General features: G+C 44.5%; 1 protein-coding gene and 1 pseudogene across 4 annotated transcripts in view; both read right to left on the bottom strand.

Annotated features, from left to right (window-relative positions):
* Nucleotides 1–825: 825 nt before the first annotated feature.
* Nucleotides 826–920, bottom strand: LOC125344455 (annotated as a pseudogene).
* A 22,900-nt stretch (nt 921–23,820) lies between these two features.
* The window catches only part of Usp9x (ubiquitin specific peptidase 9 X-linked), a 109,537-nt gene continuing 105,560 nt past the window's right edge, over nt 23,821–27,797 (bottom strand). For all 4 annotated transcript variants that reach the window (XM_048336802.1, XM_048336803.1, XM_048336805.1 and 1 more), the window contains exon 45: nt 23,821–27,768. In XM_048336802.1, coding sequence (XP_048192759.1) covers nt 27,631–27,768 — 138 coding nt within the window. In that variant the 3' untranslated portion in view covers nt 23,821–27,630. The remainder of the gene's footprint in view (nt 27,769–27,797) is intronic.

Consider the following 27,797-nt stretch of genomic DNA (forward strand, 5'->3'; position numbering starts at 1 on the left):
AACTGCTAGACAATGGTTTTAGTCTGGAGCCAGTGGTTCACCCCTGTAATCCAAGCTACTAAGGATCCCAGTTCCTGCCACCCTGAGCTGGAAGCTCCACAAGACTCTTATCTCCAATTAACCACCAGAAAACCCGAAGTGGAGCTGTGCTTCAAGTGCTAAACTACAGATCTTTAGAAAAAAAAAAAAGTAAGGGACGGCTCCTATTCTCTAAATTCAAGCCCCAGTACTGGCACAAGCAACAATAAAAAGAGTGTAATTCCCCTGTCTCCTTACCTTCCTCTTCTGCCTCAGGCCCAGGGGGACAGGAAGAAAAAGGAAGGGGACAGCAGGTCTGGGCAGTGTGTGGGGCACTTCAGTGACTTCATCCTGGCTAGCCAGGGTGTGCCAGGAGAACCCTGCTCGCTCCCTAGAATGTGAATGAATTTTGTGGTCATTAGGGTGGGCAGTTGAAGGGTAAAAAATGGACCAGGTGGGGCTGGGGATATGGCCTAGTGGTAGAGTGCTTGCCTCATATACACGAAGCCCTGGGTTTGATTCCTTAGCACCACATATACAGAAAAAGCCAGAAGTGGTGCTGTAGCTCAAGTAGTAGACTGCTAGTCTTGAGCAAAAAGAAGCCAGGGACAGTGCTCAGGCCCTGAGTTCAAGCCCCAGGACTGGACAAAAGGAAAGAAAGAAAGGACCAGACTGGGCTGCTTGGGGTTCCTCTAGGATGAGTGGAACAGCAGCAGTAGCATGTAGGCTGGACCTAGCTTTGACACACTCCATTTTGTAAAGCAATAGGTTTTTGTTTTTGTTTTCCCCCAGAAGTAGGGCTTGAACTCAGGGCTGTCCCTCACTTTTTTCTGGTGCTGTACACATTCAGCGGAGTTTCTCTAGTAACAAACTATAGAAATGATCCCTGAAAGTACAGTCTTCCCTCATTTTTTTTTTTGGTCAAGGTTAATGCTCTCCAACTTGAGCCACAGCTCCACTTCTAGCTTTTTGGTGGTTAATAGGAGATAAGAGTTTCATGGGGACTTTCCTGCCTGAGCTGGCTTTGAACCATGATCCTCATATCCCAGCCTCCCAAGTAGCTAGGATTACAGACATGAGCTACTGGCACCTCGCTAAAAGCAATAGTTTGAACAAAACAGAATGACTTTATATCTTGTTTATGCAAGTAAGCAACTACCGTTTGCCAGCACACCTTGAGGTACAAATTGGTCATTTATTTATACCAATAAGTAATTACAGGAGCCAGAGTCAGTGACTCATGCCTGTAATCCTAGCTACTCAAGAGGCTGAGATCTGAGGATCACGGTTCAAAGCCAGACTGAGCAAGAAAGTCCGTGAGACTCTCATCTCCAATTAACCACTCAAAAACCATAAGTGGAGCTGTGGCTTAAAGTGGTAGAGTGCTAGCCTTGAGCTGAAGAGCTCAGGGACAGTGCCCAGGTCTGGAGTTCAAGCCTCAAGACTAATAAAAGAAAAAGAAAAAAAAAAACAATTGCATGGACAAATATACCAAAGAACATAAGAAAAATCAGGCATGAACTTTTCAGGCACAGCAGACCTAATGATCTGGGCAATTCTTTCACCTGAATTATACGAAAGGAGCTCTAGCTCAGTGCCTGGAGTCAACTCTGCCTTCAAGCAGAATTGTGCCTCCACACTCCAGACTGTTCTGTTTTTGTTGTGTAATGGGGTCCCCCCATTATATTTGGTGCGTGGGCTGAGAAGAGTCCTTAACCACCTTCTTTTTTTGGGGAAGACGCCTGGGTGAAGAAAAGAAACCTCCGGAGGTGTAGGTGTGTATGTCTGACCTTGGTTGACCACTCTGTGTCTGTAGGCTGTCTGGGCCCATCTGAGTGGGCCTGTCTGTAAAGGTGCACTGGAACGTCTGTGGGGCCATCTGTAAAAGTGTACTGGGAAGTGCACTGTCTGGGGCCTGACTGGGTAGGCCCGCCTGCGTAAGAGTGCAATGGAAAGCACTGAGTGGGCCCGTGTGAATCTGAAAGGTGCACCATCTGTCGACCTGAGACAGAGAAGCTGGATGCAGCGAAGCTCTCTAAGGCCAGGGAGGTCAAGGGATGCCTTGACCCCCTTTTGAATGTCCTCATAATGGAGGGATATGATAGTTACTTACAGGAAGACATGGGACATGCGGCCTCTGCTGGTATTGAGTTCCAAACAGCCTCCCCAGGTCCCCTAGGATCAGGAGGACCAAGGGGAAGAGAGATCAGCTTCAAGTAACCATTTTCTTCCAACTGAAGGTATTTAAAGGTCAATTGAGGGCTGGGAATATGGCCTAGTGGCAAGAGTGCTTGTCTCATATACATGAAGCCCTGGTTCAATTCCTCAGCACCACATATATAGAAAAAGGCCAGAAGTGGCGCTGTGGATCAAGTGGCAGAGTGCTAGCCTTGAGCAAAAAGAAGCCAGGAATAGTGCTCAGGCCCTGAGTTCAAGCCGCAGGACTGGCAAAAAAAAAAAAAAAAAGAAGAAGAAAGGTCAATTGATCTGTAAAATGCTCTAGTCAAAATTGGGCTGAGACTGAGGTGCCAGACTTTGAAGTCAGGCCCCACCACGTGAACCCCATTTTAGAATCGAACCCTGAGCCAATCAGATTTGTACCTGTGTTCTAATCTTGCTTGCACAGCTGATTGTTGTAACGTTGTTCTTTGCCTTTATAAGCCCTGTGTAATCACAGCTCGGGGCTCCCTCCTAACCTCCGCTGTGTCGGTGGGTAGGACGAGGCCCGAGTTGCAGCTCGCTTAAATAAAGCCTTGCCTTGCTTTTGCATTTTGGAGTGTCTGAATCTCGGTGGTCTTCTAGGGGGAGGTCTTGCGACTTGGCACAACATTTGGGGTTTCGTCCGGGATAGCCCCGGAGACCCCGAGATCCCAGACTCCGAAGGTAAGAAAACAGCGCTGTTCATTTGTCTTGTCCTGTAATTTGTCTGTTTGTTTTGCTTTTGCTTATACTTGTAGGGCGCAAGTCAGTTTGGTTTTTGGCTGGAACTGACCAGGAGGGCCTCCTAAACGAGACTCAACCCGCCCACCTTGTACTTGGGTCTGTTCCTTCTGCTTATCTGGCAGGAGGTTGTGGGCCAACTCGGGTCCACTCCTTCTTGCAGGAGGTTGTGGGCCAACTCGGGTCCATTCCTTCTGCACCCTTGTAGGAGGTTGTGGGCCAGCTTGGGAGATCTCCAACTCGTAGCTTTTCTTAGGCCTGTGTGTTTTCCTCCTTTTGTATTACATCTGATCAGAGCTATGGATAACGTTCTATCTTGAGGACCTCCATCTAGCCCCCTAGACTTGATCCTAGCTCACTGGAGGGAGGTTGAGATAGCTCATTTTTGTGTGTTTCTTTCTTGCACTGTGCCTGACTGACAAACGGATGATGGGGAACATTCCTTCCTCTCCCCTAGACTTGAACTCTAGGGGGACCCCCGCCCAGCCTTCTTAAGCAGAAAATTGTTTGGTGCGCTAAAATGTTTTACTAAGACTAAAAATGTTTTACTAAAACTATCAAGCCCTGGAAAATGAGGTTGGAGAATGCTAAAATCATTTGTTAAAAGTTTTTGTCTTAAAATGTACGGCCGATGCTAATTCTGCGCGCTTTAAGATCTTTTGAAAATGTATGTGTGTGTGCATGTGTGAGTGTGAACATGTTCAAGACTGCAGTATGATGCAAAACTAAGTTTCAATTCAAAGGTCTTCATGCCATGCAGTAACTGGGACTGAAGAAAAAAAAAAAGAGGCTCTTTTGAAACAAGCAGAAGCAAAGGGCGGCACCTGGTTTCAGAATGCCTGTGAGCTTCAGTTTTTCCGATGCAGGTAAAAGCTAAAGTGTTGTGTTAGTGTTAAAAAGGCTTTGGAAATCAAGAATACATTTCTAGATAAGAAATTTGGAAGTAAAATTGTGCTAAATAATTATTGCAAAGTGAGAAAAGGAGAATTATGGCTACCAAAATGTTTAATTGCCATTCCAGCTTCTTTGTAGGTTTTTTGTAACAGTTTCCAGCAGGCCCACAGAGAAGCACAGGTGATTCCTACAAGTTTGTCAAGATCTAATACTGACCCTTAATAAGTTCCAGGTAAGAGCATGCTTAAAAACTACTTCTGTGTGGACCACCTTGTTGCTTATAATTGGAGTAAAGTGGCCCCTTATAAGACTCATTGATCTGAATCTGCGGTTCGAAGCCAGCCCGGGCAAAGAAAGGTCCCTGTGAGAGACTTGTCTCTAATCAGCCAGCAGAGTGCTGGGAAGGGAGTGGTGTGGAGCTCAAAAGTGGTACGGTGCTAGTCTTGAGCTGGAGAGCTGAGGGACAGCACTCAGGCCCTGAGTCCAAGTCAAAAGTCACTCCTCCTGGGACAAAAGTGATGGAGCATCCAGAGGCAGTAAGCCACTGCTTGGATGGCAGAGATGGTGTCAGATCCTAGAGTCACTACTGTTGGCCTTTCAAAAGTTAAAGCCGGGAAGTCCTAGAAGAATAGTTCATAAGCATGCCTTTCCAATGCCCATGTCTGTCTACTGGGCAGGAATTTACCAGTCATCTGTGATAGTGGTTAGTAAGGGGAAGTTTGTCAAATGAGAGGATAGATTAAAATCTCACCCCCTGCATTTACTCAAAGCCCTGACTGGCAGTGAGAATTTTAAGCTCATACATCTGTTTAGTAAAGAAAGCTTGTAGACCTGAGATTGTGTCCTTATTGAGATCTGTTAAAGGCCTGCAAAGGTATATTGTTAAAAATTGCAAGATCTGTCAGCTTACCAATGCCCCCAATCAACAGATTACTAAAGGAGCTCGCCTCTGTGGGAATAGGCCAGGTGTGTATTGGGAAGTAGATTTCACAGAATATTTGCTAGTTTTTGTAGACACCTTTTCAGGATGGGTTGAAGCCTATCCAACAAAGCATGAGACTGCGAATGTAGTGGCTAAGAAGATCCTGGAAGAAATCCTACCCAGGTATGGCTTCCCATCCACCATTGGGTCAGACAACGGACAGGCTTTCGTCTCAAAAGTAAGTCAGGGAATAGCTGCAGCACTGGGGACGGATTGGAAATTGCATCGTGCTTATAGACCCCAGAGTGCAGGACAGGTAGAGAAAATGAATTGGACTCTAAAAGATATGATTCTGCTTCTGTCCCTACCCCCCATTTATTCAGACCAGGGGACTGAAATCCTAAGAACCACGGTGGAAGGAACCCTAGACGGCATCGCCACTTGGGTTCATTGCTTCCACGCCAGGCCAGCTGACCCCTTTGCCCTGGATGACAACTACCGTGATGGAACATGGGAGGTCTCCAAGCACCCAACTCAGCCGCTTTGCCTTCGTCTCAAGACTGAGACTAAGGTTATAGGTTCCTGGCTAGGTAAGGTCTACGCCCCTGAGTCAGCCTGAAGAAGTTACAGAAGATGGATGATCTTCACCCATCAGCCCCCCTTTAAAATCAAGGGACCAGAGTTGTTTTTGGGAAGATGAGGCAGGATAAACTAGAGACATGCAAAACAGAGGTACAGAGACTATTCTTGTAAGAAATGGTGACAGGCCCTTTGGTTACTACTTTTGGCCCTACTGGCCCATGCCTTACCTCTATATCATCCCCTAGACATGCAAGCCATTGAAATGGACAGAATGGAGCCATGATTGGCTCCCAAGGTACCAAAAAGAAAAAGGGGGAAATGAGGTGCCAGACTTTGAAGTCCGGCCCCACCACGTGAACCCCATTTTAGAATCGAACCCTGAGCCAATTAGATTTGTACCTGTGTTCTAATCTTGCTTGCACAGCTGATTGTTGTAACCTTGTTCTTTGCCTTTATAAGCCCTGTGTAATCACAGCTCGGGGCTTCCTCCTAACCTCCGCTGTGTCGGTGGGTAGGACGAGGCCCGAGTTGGCAGCTCGTTAAATAAAGCCTTGCCTTGCTTTTGCATTTCGGAGTGTCTGAATCTCGGTGGTCTTCTTGGGGGTGGTCTTGCAACTTGGCACAACATTGCGACTTGGCACAACAAGACTAGAGTCAAGTACTGGGTGGGCTGAGTCTTAGCCCAGGGAACCCCTCCTTCTAGCTATCTTCAGCAGAAAAGTGCTTAGTGTGCTGAAATGTCCTGCTAAAACTAGCAAGCCCTGGTAAATGAGGCTGGAGAATGTTAGTCATTTGTTAAAAGTTTTGTCTTAGGGGCTGGGGATATGGCCTAGTGGCAAGAGTGCTTGCCTCATATACACGAGGCCCTGGGTTCGATTCCCCAGCACCACATATACAGAAAATGGACAGAAGTGGCGCTGTGGCTCAAGTGGCAGAGTGCTAGCCTTGAGCAAGAAGAAGCCAGGGACAGTGCTCAGGCCCTGAGTCCAAGCCCCAGGACTTGCAAAAAAAAAAAAAGTTTTGTCTTGGATGATTATTGCAAGAGTAAGATTAGCATAAATACCTCTTGCCACCGAAAAATGTACAGCTGATATTTTTGGTTGGCCATTGCAAGAGTAAGATTGGCATAAATACCTCTTGCCACTGGATGATGTAAAAATGGGTGAGTTTAAGTTTCAGCTCAAAGTTTGGGCTTAAAGGATTAGTGCTTTGTTTGAAAGAGGAACTATAGTTGATTTGCAGTTGAAAAGATTCAGTATCTTAATGCCATAGTCTGTTTACACTGTCATCAAGTTATCTGATTTAGCAAAAGGCATTGGGAACTTGAAATTTATTTTCCTCCAGTGTTAAAGTTTGGGGCTAAATGTCAGAAATTTGGATGGAAAGGTTTGTTTATCACTGTTAAAGATTTGCTTGGGTTTCTCAGTCAAAGATCAAGAGAAAAGGAAAGGAAACCTCAGGATAGGCCTGTGTGCCTATACTTGGGAGTGAGGGGTGATCTGGCAAAGGTGCAGCTTAGCCAGTTCATGTGGCAGGACAGGCCTAGTGGGGAGTCTGCATGGTGGCACAGGCCCTGGAGGGAGTCCACGCATGGTGGGACAGGCCACAGGGGAAGTCCATTCATGGTGGAAGAGGACAAGCTGGCACCAAGGCAGTTCATCAAGCTCTACGAAGTCAGGTGGGTATATGCCCATTCTGTGGGACAGGCCAATGGAGGCCTTTCTTCATCCTGTCTGTTTTCCTTGCAGATGAACACTGGAAACCTGATGGTAAAAATGAATGAGTTGATTGGTATTTCTGAAACTGCCCTTTGAGGTACTAGGAATTGGAAAAGCTTTTAAAAATGGTTAAAAAGTTCATTTACCAGATGTAATAGTAATTGTAATTCTTGCAGTAAGGAAAAATTGTCATTTGAGTTCAAAGGTCTTCATGCAGTAACTGGGACTGAAGAAAAAAATGGCTCTTTTAAAACAGGCAGCCCAGAGGCAAAGGGCTGTACCTGGTTTCAGAATGCCTGTAAGCTTCAGTTTTTCCAATGTAGATAAAAACCAAAGTGTAAGTGTTAAAGCAGAGGTTAGTAAAAGGCTTTGGAAATCAAGAAAGCATTTCTAGATAAGAAAGTTGGTAGTGAAATTGTCCTAAATGATTGTTCCAAAGCGAGAAAAGGAAAATTATGGCTACCAAAATGAGTGTTTAGGCTAGGAACATGGCCTAGTGGTAAAGTGCTCGCCTTGTATATATGAAGCCCTGGGTTCGATTCCTCAGCACCACATATACAGAAAAAGCCAGAAGTGGCGCTGTGGCTCAAGTGGTAGAGTGCTAGCCTTGAGCAAAAAGAGACCAGGGACAGTGCTCAGGCCCTGAGTCCACACCCCAGGACTGGCAACAAAAACAAAACGAATAAACAAAGTGAGTGTTTAATTGCCATTCCTGTTTGTTTATAGGTTTTTTGTAACAGTTTCCAGCAGGCCCACAGAGAAGGACAGAGGATTTCTACACATTTGTCAGATGTAACTTTGCCCTTTAAATAAGTTCCAGGTAAGAGCATGCTTAAAAACTACTTCTGTATGGGCCACCTTGTTGCTTTAATTGGAGTAAAGTGGCCTTTTTTAAGACTCTTTGATCCGAAATCTGAGGTTCGAAGCCAGCCCAGGCAGAGAAAGGTCCCTGTGAGAGTCTTCATCTCTAGTTGGCCAGCAGAGTGCTGGGAACAGAGTTGTGAGCTGTGTTGAGGCTCAAAGTGGCAGAGTACTAGCCTTGAGCTGGAGAGCTGAGGGACAGCACTCAGGCCCCGAGTTCAAGTCCAGTGACCATAAAAGTGGAAAAGTCACTCCTGGGACAAATGGAGCATCCGGAGGCAGTAAGCCACTGCTTGGATGGCAGAGATGGTGTCAGATCTTAGAGTCAGGTGTGCTTGGCCTTTCAAAAGCTAATCAAAGCCGGGAGGTCCTAGAAGTTTGTAAGCATGCCTTTCTAATGCGCATGTGTGTCTACTAGACAGGAACTTGCCAGTTGTCTTGTGCCAAGTTGTGAGAAGACCACCAAGAAGGCCACCGAGACTCAGACATTCCGAAATGCAAACGCAAGGCAAGGCTTTATTCAAGTGAGCTGCAACTCGGGCCTCGTCCTACCCACTGACATAGCGGAGGTTAGGAGGGAGCCCCGAACTACGATTACACAGGGCTTATAAAGGCAAAAAACAAGCAAGATTAGGACACAGGTACAAATCTGATTGGCTCAGGGTTCGAGGCATTCTAGGGGTGGTCAGAGTTAAGCATTCCCAGCGATTAGAGTTCTAGACCAACTGGGCCCTAATGGGCTTGTCCTGGGTCTGCTCACAGGGCCTGCTTATCTCAGGTTCACGTGGTAAAGTGGGACCTGACTTCAAAGTCTGGCACTTCAGTCTGTGGTAGTGGGTAGTAAAGCTAAGTTGTCAAATGAGGGGATAGTTTAAAATCCCAACCCTCTGCATCTGCTCAAAGCCCTAACTGGAAGTGAATTTTGAGCTGGTACATCTGTTCAGGAAAGAAAGCTTATGGACCTGAGATTGTGTCTTTATTGAGATCTAAGGCCTATGAAGGTATGCATTGTTAGGTCATCAGAGACCAGTTTCCCCAGTCAGGAAAGCTTTTGCAAACCAGAATGCTAAAAGGCTACACTGCTGTAGCCCAAAAAGAAGTCTGTATAGTTGAAAGTTAAATGTTGAATTTAATTTCCAGTTTGGAGTAAAGCTCCTAATGGACATCTGATCCTGCAGTCCCTTGGTAAAGTAGACTAAGGTTATAGGTTCCTGGCTAGGTAAGGTCAACGCCCCTGAGTCAGCCTGAAGAAGTTACAGAAGATGGATGATCTTAGCCCATCAGCTCCCCTTTAGGATCAAGGGACCAGAGTTGTTTTGGGGAAGATGAGGCAGAATAAACTAGAGGCATGGAAAGCAGAGGTAACAAGTGTACAGGAGTGGAGACTGCACTTGTGAGAAATGGTTACAGGCCGAGCCTTCTATGTTGGCCTAAAAAAATCCTAGCCTTATTGGAAATACTGATTTAAATTTATTGCCCTGGAAAAGTTACCCAAGGGCCATTGATTGTCTAAAGCTGTCTTGAAATTCAATGGGGTGCCAGCCTGTAAAGGCCAGTGTACTTAAAAGGAAACCAGAAAAATATTAGGACATTTCACTAAAGTCAGGCCTAGGTTAAGCTTCTTTAACCAGTTGATGCAGGAAATTGCAGGCAACCCAGCAGAAGGTGTGACATTCTATTGGAGCCACTGGGAGCCACTGCTGCCTGCTGCTGCCACAGCCCCTGCCCATCCTATTTGGGTTAAGATCAAGGATGGCCTGACAGTCATCTGGAAGAATCTACATCTTCACCCTGAGCACCCCTATTGTGGTAAAAGCAGATGGGGCTCCATCACACGCAGCTGATTCCTGCGGGAAGGCTACTTTGGATCTGCTGAGACTAAGATTTTTGGGGGGGGCATTCTTCCTGTGGTAACCTTCCCACTCCTCGGAGTTGACTGGAGTTGATTAGCTCTATTAAGAAAATTGGAAAGCATGGGTGGCAGGCTAGAGAGTCACTCCAGGTGATGTCTGGGGTGGGAGGTGTGTCCAAGTGTATTAGAGTATGTCCAGATGGATTAGGGTGTGACTTCAGAGAAAGGGACGTAACTGTCTCCAGGTGTGCCAGTTACCTAGGTAAGTGGATGGAGACTTAAAGGGGTGAGAATAACTGCAGTCCTCCCGGGGACCTCACACATAACCTGTTTCTTTCTGGGTGCAAGCTTAAGAGCAGCAGTCCTCTTGGACTTGCTCTTGTCTCATCCTTGCTCTCTCCAGCAGCCTGTGGGTGGAGTCACTTTACAGTCCAGGCAAGGTTAAGCTCTCCAAAAGAGAAATCAATGATTTGATCTTTATTTACAAGAAAAAAAGGGGGGGAATGTAATATGGAGGTCAGATCTGGCCAGAGCCATCATTGGCTATTGAGGGGTGTCAGGTTGACTCCATCTAAGATTAAAGAGAATAGAAACTGACTCCATCTTCGCTAAGATCTCCCCTGCCCTATCCAGGGAAGTTTTCCTTTGCTGTGAGAAGATTGTGTAAACTGCTTGACCACCTGAGCAGTGGAACGTTCTAGGTTAAACCTGTGCCCTCCCATGAGTAAGCGTATCCACGCATCATGTGAGCCCCTGCCAAATTCGTGTGCCAAGTCTAACTAGAATGATAGGTTGGTTCAAACAGTTACCATGAGGCAGATTGTAACTCCATTGGCCACCTGCGTGTGACCTGGCATGCTCTGTAAGTGTTGTAACCTCATTGGTCACCTGGTGTTTGCCTTTAAAACCCGAGTCTGTGCTGTGTCCCTGGCCAGTCAGTTTGCTTTTTGCTTCCCCCCAAAATCCTTCTTTTTACTTGAGACTGTCACTGAGTGGTAGACTTTTGGAGTGATGGGGGATACCCCCACCCTCAGACTCCATTACAGTTGTTGTTTTTGTGGTGCTTGACCTCAAGGCCTGAGCGCTGTCCCTGCGCTTTTCTACTGAAGGCTAGTGCGCTACCATTTTGGACCACAGCTCGACTTCCAGGTTTTCTGGTGGTTAAGTTTCCTGAATAACTAGGACTGGCTTGACTTGACATTTTGACATCACTGGGTCACAGCAACACTGATAACTCAGTGACATGACTTGTGCCTGCAGAGAAGTGCTTTGAGCCTGTAGTCAGGTTCTCTGTTCCTGCCTAAGGCCAAGCACCTTTGAACCCTGCAGTCCCTGCTTTAAATCCTTTCCTAGAAACCTCTGTCCCTTCTATATAACTAACATGGACTGTGCGATCTCAGAGTTCATATTAGCAATTAAGATCAGAATAAAGAACTTGTGCAAGCTGGGTACTGGTGGCTTATGCCCATAATCTTAGCTACTCAGGAGGCTGAAGTCTGAAGAATGTCATTCTAAGCCAGCTCAACTAGGAAAATCCATAAGACTGTTATCTCCAATTAACCACCTTAAAAGACAGAAGTGGTGCTAAGTCTGAAGTGGTAGAGTGCTAGCCTTGAGCAAAAGAGCTCTCAGGTCCTGAGTTCAAGTCCCAGTATCAGCACATGCGCAACCCCCCCCCCCAGAGTGACCTCAGTAGTATCTTACAAATGAACACCAATGAAACAAGTAGTTTGTGAAATTGTTACTCAATAAATTCTGATATTGTGGAAAGACACAAATGTGACCATGTTGGTGACATAGCTTCCAGAAGACTGAGCTAAAGCCCTGAGCTACGGGTGACTGTGCTGCCCCAGGACATGCAGAGAGGCCTGTTTCTGGGACATGAGTATGATCAGAGACAGAAGCAGATGCAAAAGAATCTAAGGCTTCCAAAATCTACCTGGCATTTTTTTTGCTTTTGCTTTTCTTGTGCCCATCCTGGGGCTTGAACTCAGGGCCTGGGCTTCTCTGAGCTTTTTTTTGCTCAAGGTTAGCACTCAACCATATGAGCCACAACCCAACTTCTGACTTTTTTTCTGGTGGTTCATTGGAAATAAGTGTCTCATGAACTTTTTTGCCTGAGCTATTCTTTTTTTCCCCCCAGTCCAGGGGCTTGAACCCAGGGCCTGGGCACTGTCCCTGAGCTTCTTTTGTTCAAGGCTAGCACTCTACCGCTTGAGCCACAGCTCCACTTCTGGCTTTTTCTGTGTATATGGTACTGTGGAATTGAACCAAGGACTTCATGCATGCTAGGCAAGCACTCTACCATTAAGCCATATTCCCAGCCCTGGGCTGGTTTTGAACTTCAGTCTTCAGATCTCAGCCTCCTGAGTAGCTAGGATTAAAGGTGAGACCCACCAGAGCCCACCCAGCCTGCATTTTCTTTTGTGCCATTCATTCCCAGGGCTTGGATTCAGAGCTTCAGCTTTCTTTCTTTTTCCTGTGCCATTACTGAGGCTTGAACTTAAGGTTTCATGCTTTCTTAGCTTTTACACTCAAAGCTGAGGCTCTGCCACTTGACACCTCCACTTTAGGCTTTTCGCTGGTTAATTGCAGATAAGTCTCATGGAATTTTGTCCAGGCTAACTTCAAATTGCAATCCATAGATCTTACCTGCCTGAGTAGCTAGGATTGCAGGCATAAGATATTGGCATCTGCATTCCTATATACTTTTTAAAAATGTTTTACTGTCAAACTGATGTACAGAGAGGTTACAGTTTCATACCTTAGGCATTGGATACATTTCTTGTACTGTTTGTTACCTCCTCCCTCATTCCCCCCTCCCCCCACCCATTCCTATATACTTTTAAGAAAATGTAGTTCTTATCAAGAGATGTAGTCTCTGGGTTGAGAGGGGGGCAGCAAACAAAACAATAGAGAAAATTATCCTAATCAAAGGATAATATATGCACATCTGAAATACCTAGGTGAAAACTCATCAGTACAATTATTATACACACAATAAATGACAGGAAATCCAACAGGCTCCAGTGGAGGGTAGGAAGTACTAGCGGGGCTGTAGAAAACTAACGAAGAGGGTGAATGAGTATGGTTAAAGCAGTTAATTTGCATGTATGAAAAATAGATCCATGAAACCTGTTGAAATTATTCTAAGAAGAGGGGAATAGGGTAAGGAGAATGAGATGAATTTATTTGATCAGGAAAGTGTGCGCATGCATGTATGGGAATACCATATGAAACCTTTATTCAACTAATATATGCTAATAAAAAATTGGGGGGGGGGGAGGAGGAAGAAAGCCTTTTAGCCCCTGAAGCCCATGTGACAGAGTATGGGGGTACAAGTGTATAAACTCAGCCTCTCAGAAGGCAGAGGCAGGAGCCTGAGAGTCCCAGGCAGTTTCAAAATCTTATATAAAAAACTAAATAGGGGCTCAGGAGGAAAAAAAAAAACTCGGAGAAAACTTAAAAAGAAATGTACTCATGACCTGACTTAGGGAACTACAACCCCTCTGTACAGCACCTTTACAAGAAAAAAAAATTAAAAACAAACAACATAAAGGCGGCTTCTGCCTCTAATTGTAGCTGCTGGGGAGGCTGGGCTCTGAGGATTGCATTTCAAAGCCGGGGAGCCTGGGCAGTAAAGTCTTATCTCCAATTAGCCACAAAAAGCCGGAAGTGGAGCTGGGGCTCCTGTAGTGAGCTAGCCTGGAGCACAAAAGCTCAAGACAAGCGCCCAGGCCCTCAGGACCTGCCAAAACAAAACCAAACAAGCAAGCAGGAAAACAAACAAAAACCCCAGAAGGGCTGGGGGAGGGGGGAGAGGGAGGGCAAAGGGGGATGGGAGGGAGAGGGGAGGGGGAGAGAGAAAGAGGGAGGGAGAGAAAGGAGGGGAGAGGGAGGGAGAGAAAGGAGGGGGGAGGGAGGGAAGAAGCGCTCTTGAATCTGGGCTGGCTTTGTAACTGCTTTCCTCAGGACCTTGTTACCCCATCCCGACTTCAGCAAGTTTGTGGGTGCTGTTTTGGCTTGGGGGTGATTGACTAGTGGCTGATGGTTGGGGAAACCGCCAAGATGATGTTGTGGGCCACAGAGCTGAAGAAGCCTAGGACTCCGGAGGATCAAGGCTTCAATCTGATTGGTTCTCACATGTTAGAATCCAGGGTGAAGGAGGTGGGGGTGAGTTAGAGGGTGCTGGGCAGGGGGCGGGGCCTATGGGAAGAAAGGGGAGGGGTGGGACAGGGTGGGGGGAGGGGCAGCTGGCTCTTAAAGGTACAGGCCCCGGTGCTCCAGGCTTGGGGTGCTGGCAGCCCTGTCCCGCAGGAGTCAGCCTGCAGCGACACCTCCAGGCAGGATCTTGGCCACCAAGCTACAGTCCACGGAGCGGAAGGGTCAGGCGTGCCAAGATGGAGGCTAAATGTGACGTTCTCACCCAGGCGAGATTTCACGCCTTCTGGCTTCAATACTAGCTGAGTTGTTAATAAACGCAACCCTATTTTGGTGATGTAAACCTATTTTTCACCATCTGGCATATCCTTATGCTTCTTTCTTTTGAGACATGCTGGGGGAGGGGAAACAACAAAGACAAAGTCATAGGACTTGTGCCCTCTCTCTAGGTTTGTTGTATCATTTAAGTCTGAACATTACAGTTATTTTTTTAACTCCTCTTTCTACAAATATCTATGGAACAGAAGTTTAGTAGATGAAACACTAGCAGAAAAAAAAGAAAGCTTAAATTCACGTTTCCATAATAGATCATGACAATCTATCTCATCTGTCTGAGAGTCTGGGGAAATGATGGCCCAAAGTTGTCCTCTTGCCATTTTTTTTTGAGGAATAAAGAAATTTGAGGAACTATTTTTTTGAGGAACTAAAGGAATGGAAAAAAGAAATCAGCAGGAAAATTGACTTAATAAAATAAGCTGAATTTCTTTAAAAATGCTCCTTGGAATAAGCTGTTACTAAATGTGTTGGCATTTTAGTCAAATTAATTTTTTCTCACTATGTTCTATTAAGTAGATTGTTAAACAGTCTAAGAGGTCATATACTACCTCTACTTAATATTTCTCTCTTCTTGTGGGCTGATGGTATAGATCAAGTAGTAGAGCACCAAGCAAGCATAAGACCCTGAGTTCAAATCCCGGTATCACAAAGCAAACAACAACAAAACAAATCTCTTCAATGTATGGAAAGTTTGTAATTTTTTATTAGTATTTTTTACATTTTGTTCACATTTGTTTTTCGCTTTCAGTGTGCTCACACAAGTTTGTAATTATATCCATGGCATCATTATTATGTTCTGGACAGGAAAAACTTCTGTTTTGATCTGCTCACCAGTTTTTATAGTTGATGATTGGAAGAATTTTCCACAGGCTAGCTTCTGACTCTGTACATTTCAACCTACCTAGTTTCTCTGCCACCACCCACATCCCAACTGCTGTAGCTAGCTCAGTGCCTTGGTGTTGGTGGCTAGTTAGATTATTCCTGGAAGTCATTCCTATCCAGGATGATGGCCAGTAATAACTAAACGGGGCGACTCAGTCCATGAAAGATGAAAGTCACAGCACATGGAGCTCTAACTGCACTGTGTGCGCGCGCAAGCAGGTACTGCGTGCAAGCACCTGCTGATACTGTGCCTTGGACTCAGGGCCTAGGAGCTGTTCCGGAGCTTTGTTTTCCCACTTATGGCTGGTGCTCCATCCCCTGAGCCACAGTGCCACTTCCGGTTTTATGCTAGTTAATTGGAGCTAACAGTCTCATCCACGTTTCTGCTCAGGCTGATTTTGAACTGTGATCTTCAGATTTCAGCCTCCTGAGTAGCTAGGATTTCAGATGTGAGCCATTGGCAGCTGCCTCCCCCCCCCCCCCCCCGCCCCGCCCCGCCCTGCCCCAACTCCGCTTCAGTTCCTAAAGTCCTTCGGCATTTCCAATGTTTCAGAACCCTGCCGGGAGTGGCACAGTAGGAAAACGATGGCAATCTTACCCGATTGCAGTCTAAATAGTTCCCTGTTTGGGTTGCAAATTTTTACCAACACTTATGATCAGAGGCATTCATTTGGGGGTTCTCTGCAAGGGTCCCAGTGGGCCTTGGGCAAGTGAATAGCCTGATGCCACCGCTTCTGTAGTTTCCTAGGTATGGGTGAATATGTAATGACCATTGCACTGTTTGTTTCCTAAAAAAAAAAAAAAAAAAAGCTGGGTGCTGGTGGCTCCCCGTCTGTAATCCTAGCCACTCAGGAGGCTGAGATCTGAGGATCATGGCTCAAAACCAGCTCGAGCAGGAAAGTCCAAGAAACTCATCTTCAAGTAACCACCAAAAAACCGGGAGTGGCGCTTTGGCTTAAGTGGTAGAGAGCTTGCCTTGAGCTGAAGAGCTCAGGGACAGCGCCCAGGCCCTGAATTCAAGCCTGCCAGGGAAGTTCCCCCCAACCTGGCCTTGATCCGGAACAAGGCCTGCCCCCACTTGACCCCTTATGGACCGTGTAACCCTGCGGCCCCTAGAGGGCGCCATGTCCGAATCCCCAGGTCATTGGAGTGGCCAGGGCTTATGGAGGGAGGGGGAAGCGGACGGGGTGCGGGCGGGGGGGGGTGTGTGTGTGTGGACTTGATACACTAACCAGGCCTGGCTTCTCCCCGACCTTGATTCTGACCCAGGCTTAGGCTGGGGCAGGGCGGGGTCATGGCCACAGGGAGTATGCCCACTGCCCCTCCCCCCATTGAAGAGTTTATATCTCTTTCCCTGACCCCAGACATAGGCAAAGGCCCTTGTGGCTGTGGGCCCAGGCCCCTGATAGGCAAAGCTGGCAAGTTCCCCAGCGAACACAGCACTATAGACTTCACATAGAAACACATTGTGCCAGCCTGGGGCCAGTGGCTCAGTGGAGCTGCTATCTGCATCTGTCGGAGGATGGAGGCATGTACCAGGTAGCCTTTTGTACCTTGCTTCTTGCACTCAGAATGTTTCAAAAGTTTACGCCTGTTGTGGCATGTGACAGAGTTTCTTTCCTTCTTGTGGCATAGTGACAGTCCTCTGCATGGAAACAGCCCTGTTTTCTTTATCCATTCATCCACGCACACTAGAACTGTTTACACCTTTTGGCAATTGTGAATAGAAGCACCATATACCAGCCAGAGGCCCGTGGCTCACACCTGGAATCCTAGCTACCCAGGAGGCTGAGATCTGAGGATTGTGGTTCAAAGCCAGCCTGGGCAGGAAAGTATCTCAATTAATCACCAGAAAGCCAGAAGTAAAGCTGTGGCTAAAAGCTCGGGAACTATGCCTAGGCCCTGAATTCAAGTCCCAGTGCTGACACAAAAGAAAGAAGAAAGAAGGAATCCTGCTTGCTATTGCACTGCTAATTGCACATGTCAGTAACTATTCAGTGGTTTCTGTGGTTTAGTTGTGGGAAGTCCAGCCATCAAAACAGCTGCTGGTCCTACAAAGTCAGAATTATCTTTGCATTGTGGTGGAATTGCTTGTTTGGGGGGCTATTAAATTACTACAAAAATAGTTACTTGACATAATGTAGGTAGTGTGTCTGTGTGTCTGTCTGTCTACTGGGGTTTTAACTCGGCCTGAGCACTGTCCCTGAGCTTTTATGATCATGGTTGGGACTCTACCACTTGAGCCAGAGCTCTAGTTCAGGCCTTCTGGTTGTTAATTGGAGAGAAGACTGTTACTCGACTTTCTTGCTCAGGCTGGCTTTGAACCATGATCTTCGGATCAATACCTGAGTTACTAGGATTACAGGAGTGATCCACCAGCTCAAGCACAGTGGTTCGTGTGTGTACACATTGGGAACAGATAGGTGAGGAACCACAAAGGCTGCCTGAGTCAAACGCATTGCTCCCCATTCCCCTTCTGCTGTCTGTGTGGTATATCGCCTTTTTGGCCTGTGTATCCATTTTCAAGCTTTTGAGGGAGGAACTGGATGAATGGGTGCTGAGTCAGGGTACATCGTGCTGTTACTTGAAAATATGAGCTGCCCTTTATTTCTCATGGGATTTGTTTTTGAAGAGCACATGAATCCATTTTTTTGTCCTCATTCCAAGTTGGGGATACCAGAAATCTCCTCATCGGAACAACAGGAAACCTGAGTCCAGCTTTTCATTAGTCATTTTTAAATGAGGTTCAAAATCAGTTACAAAAAAGTAACATTTGGAGCAATAGCTACTGTTCATGGGAGCTCACACTACATATATTGTAAGAAACAGCTGCAAGTGATGTACAGAATACTATATGAATTTAAAAAAGCAGTACATTTATTCAGAAGCGAAAACATTTTGTGAGTGGCGACTATCCGAAGTGGGAAATTCCTGACTGGGTATGCGTAGTCCCTTTGTCTCCGCCGCCAGATTTCCGGTCGCCATTCCCCTCCCTGTTAAGGGAGTGTATCTTTGCTTTGATTGGTTAAGCAGTGGCTACGCGAGCGCCGAGGACATCGCGGATCGTTCCTCCCACTTGAGAACCCGAGCTCTCTAAACTCCCTTCTGATTGGCCCCTGAATGTGGCGTTAAGGACGGAAATAGGAAGACGTGACTTCCGCGTTGTTTTTTGTACAGCGCTTTCTGATTGGATCTTCCCGCCCGAGAACCCGAGAGCGGAAGTTTCTTTCTGATTGGACACGCTCCACGTCAGAGCACCAGGGCGGGAGTGTGGGGGAAGTGGGAGGGTTTGCCTTCCGCTGTCCGTTTTGTAAAGCAGTTTTTGATTGGATTGCCCGGTCTGAGAACCCCAGAGCGGAAGTTGTTTTCTGATTGGACCTGCGTCACCTCAGAGCTCCAGGGAGGAAGTGGGAGGGTTCCTCTTCCGCTTTCCCTGTTACAAAGCGCTTTTTGATTGGATGTCCCTGCCTGGGAACTCAAGCGCGAAAGTTCCCTTTCGATTGGATGGGCCTTGCCTCTCACCTCTGCGCTTGAGGGCAGAAGTGGGCGGGCTTGCCTTAGCTCCGGCCGCGACGCCTTTTGTTTAGCGCCTCGCTCGATTCCTCACCGGGCTTGCCGAGAACAATGGAGGTGTCCTGTATCCTTGCTCCTCGCCACGTTGACCTAAGATGCTAGTTTCCTTTTTAATCTAGACAAAATGTAATGTACATGTCAGATTTTGTATGTCAGTAAGCAGATGTGCAAGATTAAAATAACCCATTCCGCCCCTCCACTTTAGCCAAGCAGGCCATAAACAGTGACTGCAGGACAAGATGGCTTAATGGACTCAGCTGCAGTGGGGCTTGAGTGCCCAGCTTTTTTCCTTGCTTCTGTTTTGCTTCAGCAAAAAAAACCCAAAAGTGGTTTAAGCGCTATACTAATGACTCCAGACTTCACTATGGAGTGGGAGAGTCAGGTCACATGTTTTCTTGAGGTTGCAACTGTATTTCCCCTTTCTTTCTGGACTTATAAAAAGGCAGCTGAGGGCTGGGAATGTGGCTTAGTGGGAGAGTGCTTGCCTAGCATGCATGCAGTCCTGGGTTCGATTCCTCAGCCAGAAGTGGCGCTGTGGCTCAACTTTGAGAGTGCTACTAGCCTTGAGCAAAAAGAAGTTCAGGGATAGTGCCCAGGCCCTGAGTTCAAGCCCCTACTGGCAAAAAAAAAAAAGCAGCTAAATGTAAAGATCGTGGCATTAAAACATCTCCTCTATGATATAAACGACTGTGTGAGCCACCATGCTGAAGCCTCCTTTTTTTTTTTTTTGCCAGTCTTGGGGCTTGAACTCAGGGCCTGAGCACTGCCCCTGGCTTCTTTTTGCTCAAGGCTAGCACTTTACCTCTTGAGCCACAGCGCCACTTCTGGCTTTTTCTGTTTATGTGGTACTGAGGAATCGAACCCAGGGCTTCATGAACGCTAGGCAAGCACTCTACAGCTAAGCCACATTCCCAGCCCTCAGCCTCCTTCTTAAAAGTATATAGCTGAGCCGGGTGCTGCTTGCTCACACCTGTAATCCTAGCTACTCAGGAGGCTGAGGTCTGAGGAGTGCAGTTCAAAGCCAACTGGGGCAGGAAAGTCCATGAGGCTCTTATCTCCAATTAACCACTAGAAAACTGGAAGTAGCACTGTGGCTCAAGTGGTAGAGCGCTAGTCTTGAGCATGGGTTTCAGGGATGGCGTCCCAGGCCCCAACCAACAAAAAAAGTATATGACCAAAAGAACAAGTTAGTGATGTGTATTTTCAATAAAAAGTATTAGACTCACCAAATTTAAGCAGCCAATATGTTTCTTATGCTAAGCACAGCCTGAAAATGTTTCCTTAATCTCCAACAAAACATTAAGTTGCATCAAGAAGTATGTCAAGGATACACCCTAACCATCAACACACCTTAGGGGGAGAATGTACTGTGAAGGACTTTACCTCAATGCACTCTACATTCACCTGGTTTTCTAGCACCTTGCAACTCTCCCCCTTTCATTGCTTTGAGCATGCAGTACTCACATTCAGAAAGGCCATTCAGTGCCTTCCTTCATGAACCAAATGCTTCTTTCTGAATCTATCCAAAGGACCAGATTTAAGACCTGGCCATACGTTTACTTCCAAAGTCCAAATGTGTACCCAGTGTTGCAATGGCTGGTGTGGAGAAAGTTTTGAGATGTCAGCAGTATAAATGGCAAGTAGCTTTTTTGTCAGTTGTGAGACTTGAACGCAGGACCTGGGCTGTCTTTGAGCCCTTTTGCTCCAGGCTAGCCATCTACCACTTGGGTTTTTTTTGTTTTTGTTTTTGTTGGCCAGTCCTGGGGCTTGGACTCAGGGCCTGAGCACTGTCCCTGGCTTCTTTTTGCTCAAGGCTAGCACTCTGCCACTTGAGCCACAGCGCCACTTCTGGCCATTCTCTGTATATGTGGTGCTGGGGAATTGAACCCAGGGCCTCATGTATACGAGGGCATGCACTCTTGCCACTAGGCCATATCCCCAGCTCCCCATCTACCACTTTGAACCAAAGTTTCACTTCTGGTTTTCTTGTGGTGAATAGAGATTAGAATCTTATGGACTTTCCTGCCTGAGCTGGCTTGGAATTGTGCTCCTCAGGTCTCCGCCTTCTGAGTAGCCACCAGCACCCAGCTGGCAAGTTATTTTAAGATGACAGGGGGCACAACACTGTCAAGAATATATTTTGGCCATGGCAGGAAAGCCATGAGGCTCTTATTTCCAATTAACTATCAAAATGCCAGAAGTGCAGCTGTCACTCAAGTGGTATAGTGCCAGGCTTGGGACAGCACCCAAGCCTCGAGTTCAAGCCCCAATATTCATACACACACACACACACACACATACACACACACACACACGTATTTCAGCCAGGCATTGCTGGCTCACACTTGTAATCCTACTCAGGAGGCTGAAATCTGAGGACCAAGGTCTGAAGCCAGCCTGAGCAGTAAACTCCATGAGGTTCTTATCTCCAATTGAGGTTCTTATCTCCAATTAACCACTCAAAAACCAGAAGTAGTAATGTGGTTCAAGTGTTAAAACACCACCTCAAGTGAAAAAGTTGTCAGAGCTTGAGGCTCCAAGGTCAAGCTCCAGTACCCACAAAAAAGAATATATTTCTATTCTCCTAGCAAGGAATGGCTCCAAAGGCTTCTGTGGAGAAACTTTTTTTTTTTTTTTTTTTACTGTTCATAGTGTCTAGTAGCTCCCACCTTTTTTTTTTTTTTTTTTTTTTTTTGCCAGTCTTGGGGCATGGACTTGGGGCCTGAGCACTGTCCCTGGCTTCTTTTCACTCAAGGCTAGCACTCTGCCACTTGAGCCACAGCGCCACTTCCGGCTTTTTTTCTATATACATAGTGCTGAGGAATCGAACCCAGGGCTTCATGTATACGAGGCAAGCACTCTACCACTAGGCCATGTTCCTGGCCCAGCTCCCACCTTTTGGGAGGGAAGATAGTGGGGAGAGGACAAGCAAGGAAGCCAGTTGGGGGTGTCTTTCTTTTCTTTTTTTGTCAGTCCCGGGCCTTGATCTCAGGGCCTGAGCACTGTCCCTGGCTTTTTGCTCAAGGCTAGCACTCTGCAACTTGAGCCACAGCGCTACTTCTGGCCGTTTTCTATATATGTGGTGCTTAGGAATCGAACCCAGGGCTTCATGTATATGAGTCAAGCACTCTTGCCACTAGGCCATAGTCCCAGCCCCAGTGTCTTTATTTTCTAACACAGGGAGTGCTTTGCCATGCAGCTCAGTCCAGGGCAGTTGAGCCACACTAAGGGGCACAGAGGCGCAGTTTCCCTATAGTAACTACGTAGGTCAGAATGGGAGGTTCCCACACAATCTCAAGTGGATGGCTAGACACTTCACTAAGCTTGATAACTTAACAGAGGCTTAATTCCATGAAGCCTTTTCTCCCTACATTTGCCTTGCCCTGAAAGCAAATAAGCAATGTAAGAAAAAGCCACATTAAAACCTTCAATTTCCAAATGTTAAGGTGTTTGCCATGACATAGTTCATTACCAGGTTGATTTCCCATGTTTTGATATTCCTGAAAAGTGGTATCTGAAATGCTTGTTATACATTCTTTCTAGTGTCAATGGACCAGAACTAGAAATTAGAAGTTCTAAGTTTAAATGAAGTATCTTTAAAATATGCTTTTATCATGGGTCTGAAATCTGTGTTAGATTATTTGCTTAGCTTGTGCTAGGCTCTGGGTTCCAGCTATAGCACTAACCAAAACAAAAACCCTTCCAAAGTAAAATACAGGATTATAGTTGGGAGCTGGTGGTTCATGCCTGTAATCCTAGCTACTCAGGAGGCTAAGATCTGAGGATCAGAGTTCAATGCCAGGCTAGGCAGAAAAGTCCAGAGACTCTTTATCTCCAATTAATCATAGAAAACTGGAAGTGGTGCTGTGGCTCAAAGTGATAGAGTGCTAGCTTGAGCAAAAAAGTTTAGGGACAGTGCACAGGCCCTGAGGTCAAGCCCCATGATTAACCAAACAAAAAGCAGGACTACCAGCAATACTGTGTAAAATGATCCACAGGCTATGTATATGAGGGGTATATGAAATGGAAGCAAACTGATTACCTTAGGCCCCATCCCTAAGCTACCTCATACACACAGACACACGCAAATATTTGAAAATCTAGTGATTAAAACAACCTAATTTCTAAACACTTTTGGTCCCATTCAAATCGAAAATCTAATTCAAAAGGCAGATTTTTGCTATTTTCTTAAACAATAATACATCAGCACGCTGGGCACTCATGCCTGTAATCCTAGCTACACAGGAAGGTGAGATCTGAGGGATCATAGTTTGAAACTAGCCCCAGGGCAGCAAAGTCAGTGAGACTTTTATCTCCAATAAACTACCAAAAAACTGGAAGTAGAGCTGTGGCTCAAGTGGCAGAGCTGTAGCCTTGAGCAAGAGGTCAGGGACAGTGGCTAGGCCAAGTTCAAATCCCAGGGCTGGTGCGCACACACACACACACACAAGCACAATTTAACAATTTTTTTTGCCAGTCCTGGGGCTTGAACTCAGAGCCTGAGCACTGTCCCTGGCTTCTTTTTGCAAAAGGTTAGCACTCTACCACTTGAGCCAGTGCCACTTCTGGCTTTTTCTGTATATGTGGTACTGAGGAATCGAACCCAGGGCTTCATGTATACGAGGAAAGCACTCTTGCCCAAATGTCACAAAATTTTGTGATGTCTTTACCGTTAGTCCTTGAAGCAACCCAACATCTGGGAAACATGATAGGTTTCTATAGAAGTCTTCGTTTCCTTGGCATGACAAGGAAACTTTTCAGATAGTGAAAAAACAGCAGATGGAATGTGTTAGAGAAGTAACATATGACCTGTTTCATTTCAGATTTTAAAGAACTCTGAAATACTAACTATTGAATTCTTTAGAAGGAATGATTAAATTAGTAGCCAGATCACAAGTCAAATTTTAAACTGCTTAGATATGAAAACACTTTTGATCTATAAATGATTCTTTAGAAAAATTCCTTTCAGGCATTAGTGGTGCAGCTGTGCATACTTGAGGCCCTGGTTCCATCCCCAGCACACACAAAAGTCCTCGGATGCTAGAAATCCTAGCTGAACAAATAAAAGGAAAAACCAAAAGTTAATTTATAAAGTTTTATTTTTGTATATGTGCTAAATCTTAGGAACTGTGGACAATCTTTATGTCAGTCTGTCGGCTTGTAAAAGGCCAAGTAGAAGTGTGATTTGGGTGGTGAATTTTTTTTTTGGAATCTGGATTTAAAAAATAAAATTTGCACTCATGTGACTTTAAAATGTGGTGTACCTACCCCTTTTCTTACACCTGTAAATTTGGAGGAAAAGAGCTACATTTCTGCAAACACAAAGTAATTGTTATGAATACAATCTGCAGCAAATTCTCAATACATTCAGCACTTCTGTAGTGATTTATCACACCCAAAACTTCATTTTCAAACACTGAACACTCATGTAGGTATAGGACCAATTCTGGTTGAATCTTATGATAAAGCCAGTACTGAATGTTTTCTTTTTCTTGGTAACACAAAAGCTAGGGCAGAGGTGTTGTCTTGCCTTTGCTGTAGTATGTATGTCCTGGTACCTTCAAACTAGAGACCAAAACTGGGCACTTATCATGAAAAGGCAATTTTCTTATCCAGTTATAATTCTAAATAAGGCAGGATATATCCACCAAATCAACTGCAAAATTCAGCAAAGTAAAATAGTTGAGAGAACGTAAGCTGGAAGAATACTAATAAAAACCTGGAGGAGCTATTCTGAAGTAGACATCTGAATTTTCAGACTGTTGCTTTCCCTCACAAAATTGAAATAAAAAAATCTCATTTTTAACCAGTATGATTAGAATTATTACTAATAAAAATTAATCATGAAAAAAATAGAAAACATCTTAATAATTCTACATTTGTACACATAGCTAAAGACACAAGGCTGGAAAATTATCACTGAGAAAAAAAAATCAAGGGAAGAAAAACAACCCCCCAAATATGGTTAGGTTCTCATTTATGCCTCTATGATGCTGAACATGAAAATTTGGTTGGTTGATAGAGGGCTTAGAAACAGCAGCAATATGGTTTTTACCAAGTTGTACACTGAAATACTTAGACCCAATAGGGCAAAGTCCTAATTCACACAGTTTTAAAACTAAAATATCTTTAGTTTTTACGTTAACAGATTCTACCATTTTCTATAGAGTAATCATGCCATTTAGAAACCTGGGAATATTTCTTTCAAAGGCAAACTAGTAATTCAGCAACAAGTATTTAAAGTAGGAAACATGGCTCAAAAAAAAAACCCCAAAAAACTGAGGGAGAATTAAATAATATTCAGGCACTTTTAAGACTTGAAATGTAAAATGTGCCATTTATGCTCAGAAAAAGACCTCAAAATCACCACTATGTTGCTCTTACAATAACATGCATCTTAAAATTTCCGGTTATACATTAATGCTTGCCTAAGAGTTATATATAGAAAATAATTCGCACAAACAAAAAATAACCGTTCACTCTCCCCTCACTCTGGTAACAAACACAATCTTACTCAAATGGAGGGAAACAGAATTCATGAGCCCTCACTTGGCAGTATCGGGCTTGTAAATTAAAAGCAATCAAAAGGAATTCACCTCCAAAGAGAAAAATTCACAGCCTTTTAAAATGTCAAGTTTTTTTCCTTATCTAGGAAGTCATTGAGTTTTAAAATTAAGTACATTGCGTACTTTTTAAAACCACCTCTCAGATGGTAAGATGGTATAATAGTAAGTTGTCCAAATGAGGTTAGTCTACTTCACTAGCTGAGGAAGCTTATAACTGAACGTTAAGGTCAAACTTCCAGTTGGAATTGCAAACACTGTACAACCTTGGCTCAAGCAAATTCAGGCTGGGAGTGTAGCTCAGTGGTAGAGCACTCGCCTAGCATGCTCCAGGCCCTGGACCCCCAGCTCTACAAAAACAAAACTTGAAATAAAAGAATATCTGATATCAAAAATGTCCTAATATTAAAGCGTAGAAGCACAGATTACAGAATGCTTACAGCAAGATACCTAAAGCTTTATCTTATGTACCTGCCCCTTTTAATCACAAAAGAATGCAATGCTCAATTGTTTCTTGCTTTGTTCAGTTCCAACTACAGCCTTTATGCTTAATTGAACTGTACAAAATACAACCAAGCTTGTGCTCATTAAATACACATGTATATAAAAACATACAAAAAGTACAAGATTGATTGTTAGGAAACTTTACAGTGTCAACATTCTACTTTCTGTCTTTAGTTAAGGGCCAAAGGTCAAATCTTTCTGTGCACCAAAAACTCAATGTGATAGAAATCCTGAATTTGGTATCGTGCCTATGCAGGCTATGCACAGAATTAAATTCCCATATGTAGTCCTAAAGAAAAAAAAAGAAAAACACAAAAAAAGTAACCAAAAAAATCCCAAAACACCACAGGACAAAATTTTCTTCTTAAATCAAATTCTATTTGTGAATCCAGCAAAATAATTTCTATAAAATAAAACAGCAAGATATTTAAATAGGGTGGGCTGTATCTGTTTGCAGGGGTATTTGGTTTTTTGTGTTTTTTGACAGATTCCAAAAAAATTTACACACATTCAAGTCACCAATTCTCTTTGAAATACAGTATTAACTGATGAGTTCCTTGTCTTTAATCAAATGTTTATTCTGAAATTTGAAACTTCAATTTTATTAACTAAACCAGTATTTTTTTTAAAATTAGACCCTGCTTTAAACATTAAAATTTTTGGAATAATGGAAAAGGAGCTAGGACAATTCTCATTTTCAAGTAAAATTATGACTGAGCAGAAAAATCAGCCAGACATCTTGGTGCAGAGGTACTCCAAGTACTGTGGGATTCTGATGACTTCCATCACTGGGCTTCAGCAGAAGGAAAGTTTTAGAAGATTTCATCTAACAAGCTCTACTAAAGAAACAAAACAAGCACACCAAATACAGTCTTCTATAATGCTCCAGCTTCCTGGTCTAGCAAAGTTTTGCATATTGGTTTTAAATCTTTCAAAATTCCCATTACCAATATTTATGTGTTCTTTGTCCCACCCAGAAACTGTTAACCATGGAAAGGAACATATATGTGCAACTGAAAACTGTCTGTCACATTTTTCTCCTCATTTTATATTTTATATTCTAGGTATAAGAAGGAAAAGCTCTGAGCAATACAGCTGTCACTTCAGGACAACTGCAGTCATAATGGTAATTTTTTTCCTCTGTTGGCTACACTAACTTGGTGTGAAGCCATGCTAAATGTTACAGCATTAACTATAGCTTCAAAGATAGTAACCTAATATCAGAATAAAAAGGCAATGAAAAAAGATCTAGAAACAATGTTACATCACCAATTTTCCACATCAACCAAATAATTTAAAGGTTACCAGCCTTTGTTCATAGTAAAAGTGATTCCAGTGGCAAAGATTTGTAACATGAAACTATCGGTGTGGCTGACATGAGTGGGCTGTTTTGTTGCACTGTTGATTTAGTTTTTGTTTTTGTAAAGGAGTTGATCCAACTGCCAGAAGGCAGGCAACACTGGTTGCAGAGTGCAGTGGGTATAACAAGAAAATTAATTTTTGTAGTTTTTGTAGATCTGTGAGTCTCATCAAGAAAAAAGTTTCTTGCTTAAGAATTAACAGTCAAACATTAATATACTATATACACCTTTGCCATTTACACATTAGCATCAGGCCATTTATTACAAAACACTATACACTTTCCACTGCAGGCGGGTTATATATTGACAGCAAATTTCTGCAGATAAGACAGTGAATAAACTCTCCACTCCAAGTTGATTAGGAATAGTTTTTCTAGTTTTAAATATTAGCCAGACACAGAAAAAAGTTGGACTGTAAGGCCTGGGTGCACAGTCTTGATGGAACCAGTTAATTATGTGCATTTCATTGATCCTTGGTCTGAGGTGGGGATACTTCTTCACTGCCTTCATAATTTTCTTGTGCTCGTTGGCCAGTTCTCTGAGGGTTGTTCATGTGATGTGCTGCTGGGCCTGTATATGGCTGTCCGTGCACATGGTTATTCTGGGAGGAGAGAAGAGATCAGCAGATTA

Source organism: Perognathus longimembris, chromosome 28, assembly GCF_023159225.1.
Source record: "Perognathus longimembris pacificus isolate PPM17 chromosome 28, ASM2315922v1, whole genome shotgun sequence".
NCBI classification, from domain to species: Eukaryota; Metazoa; Chordata; class Mammalia; order Rodentia; family Heteromyidae; genus Perognathus; species Perognathus longimembris.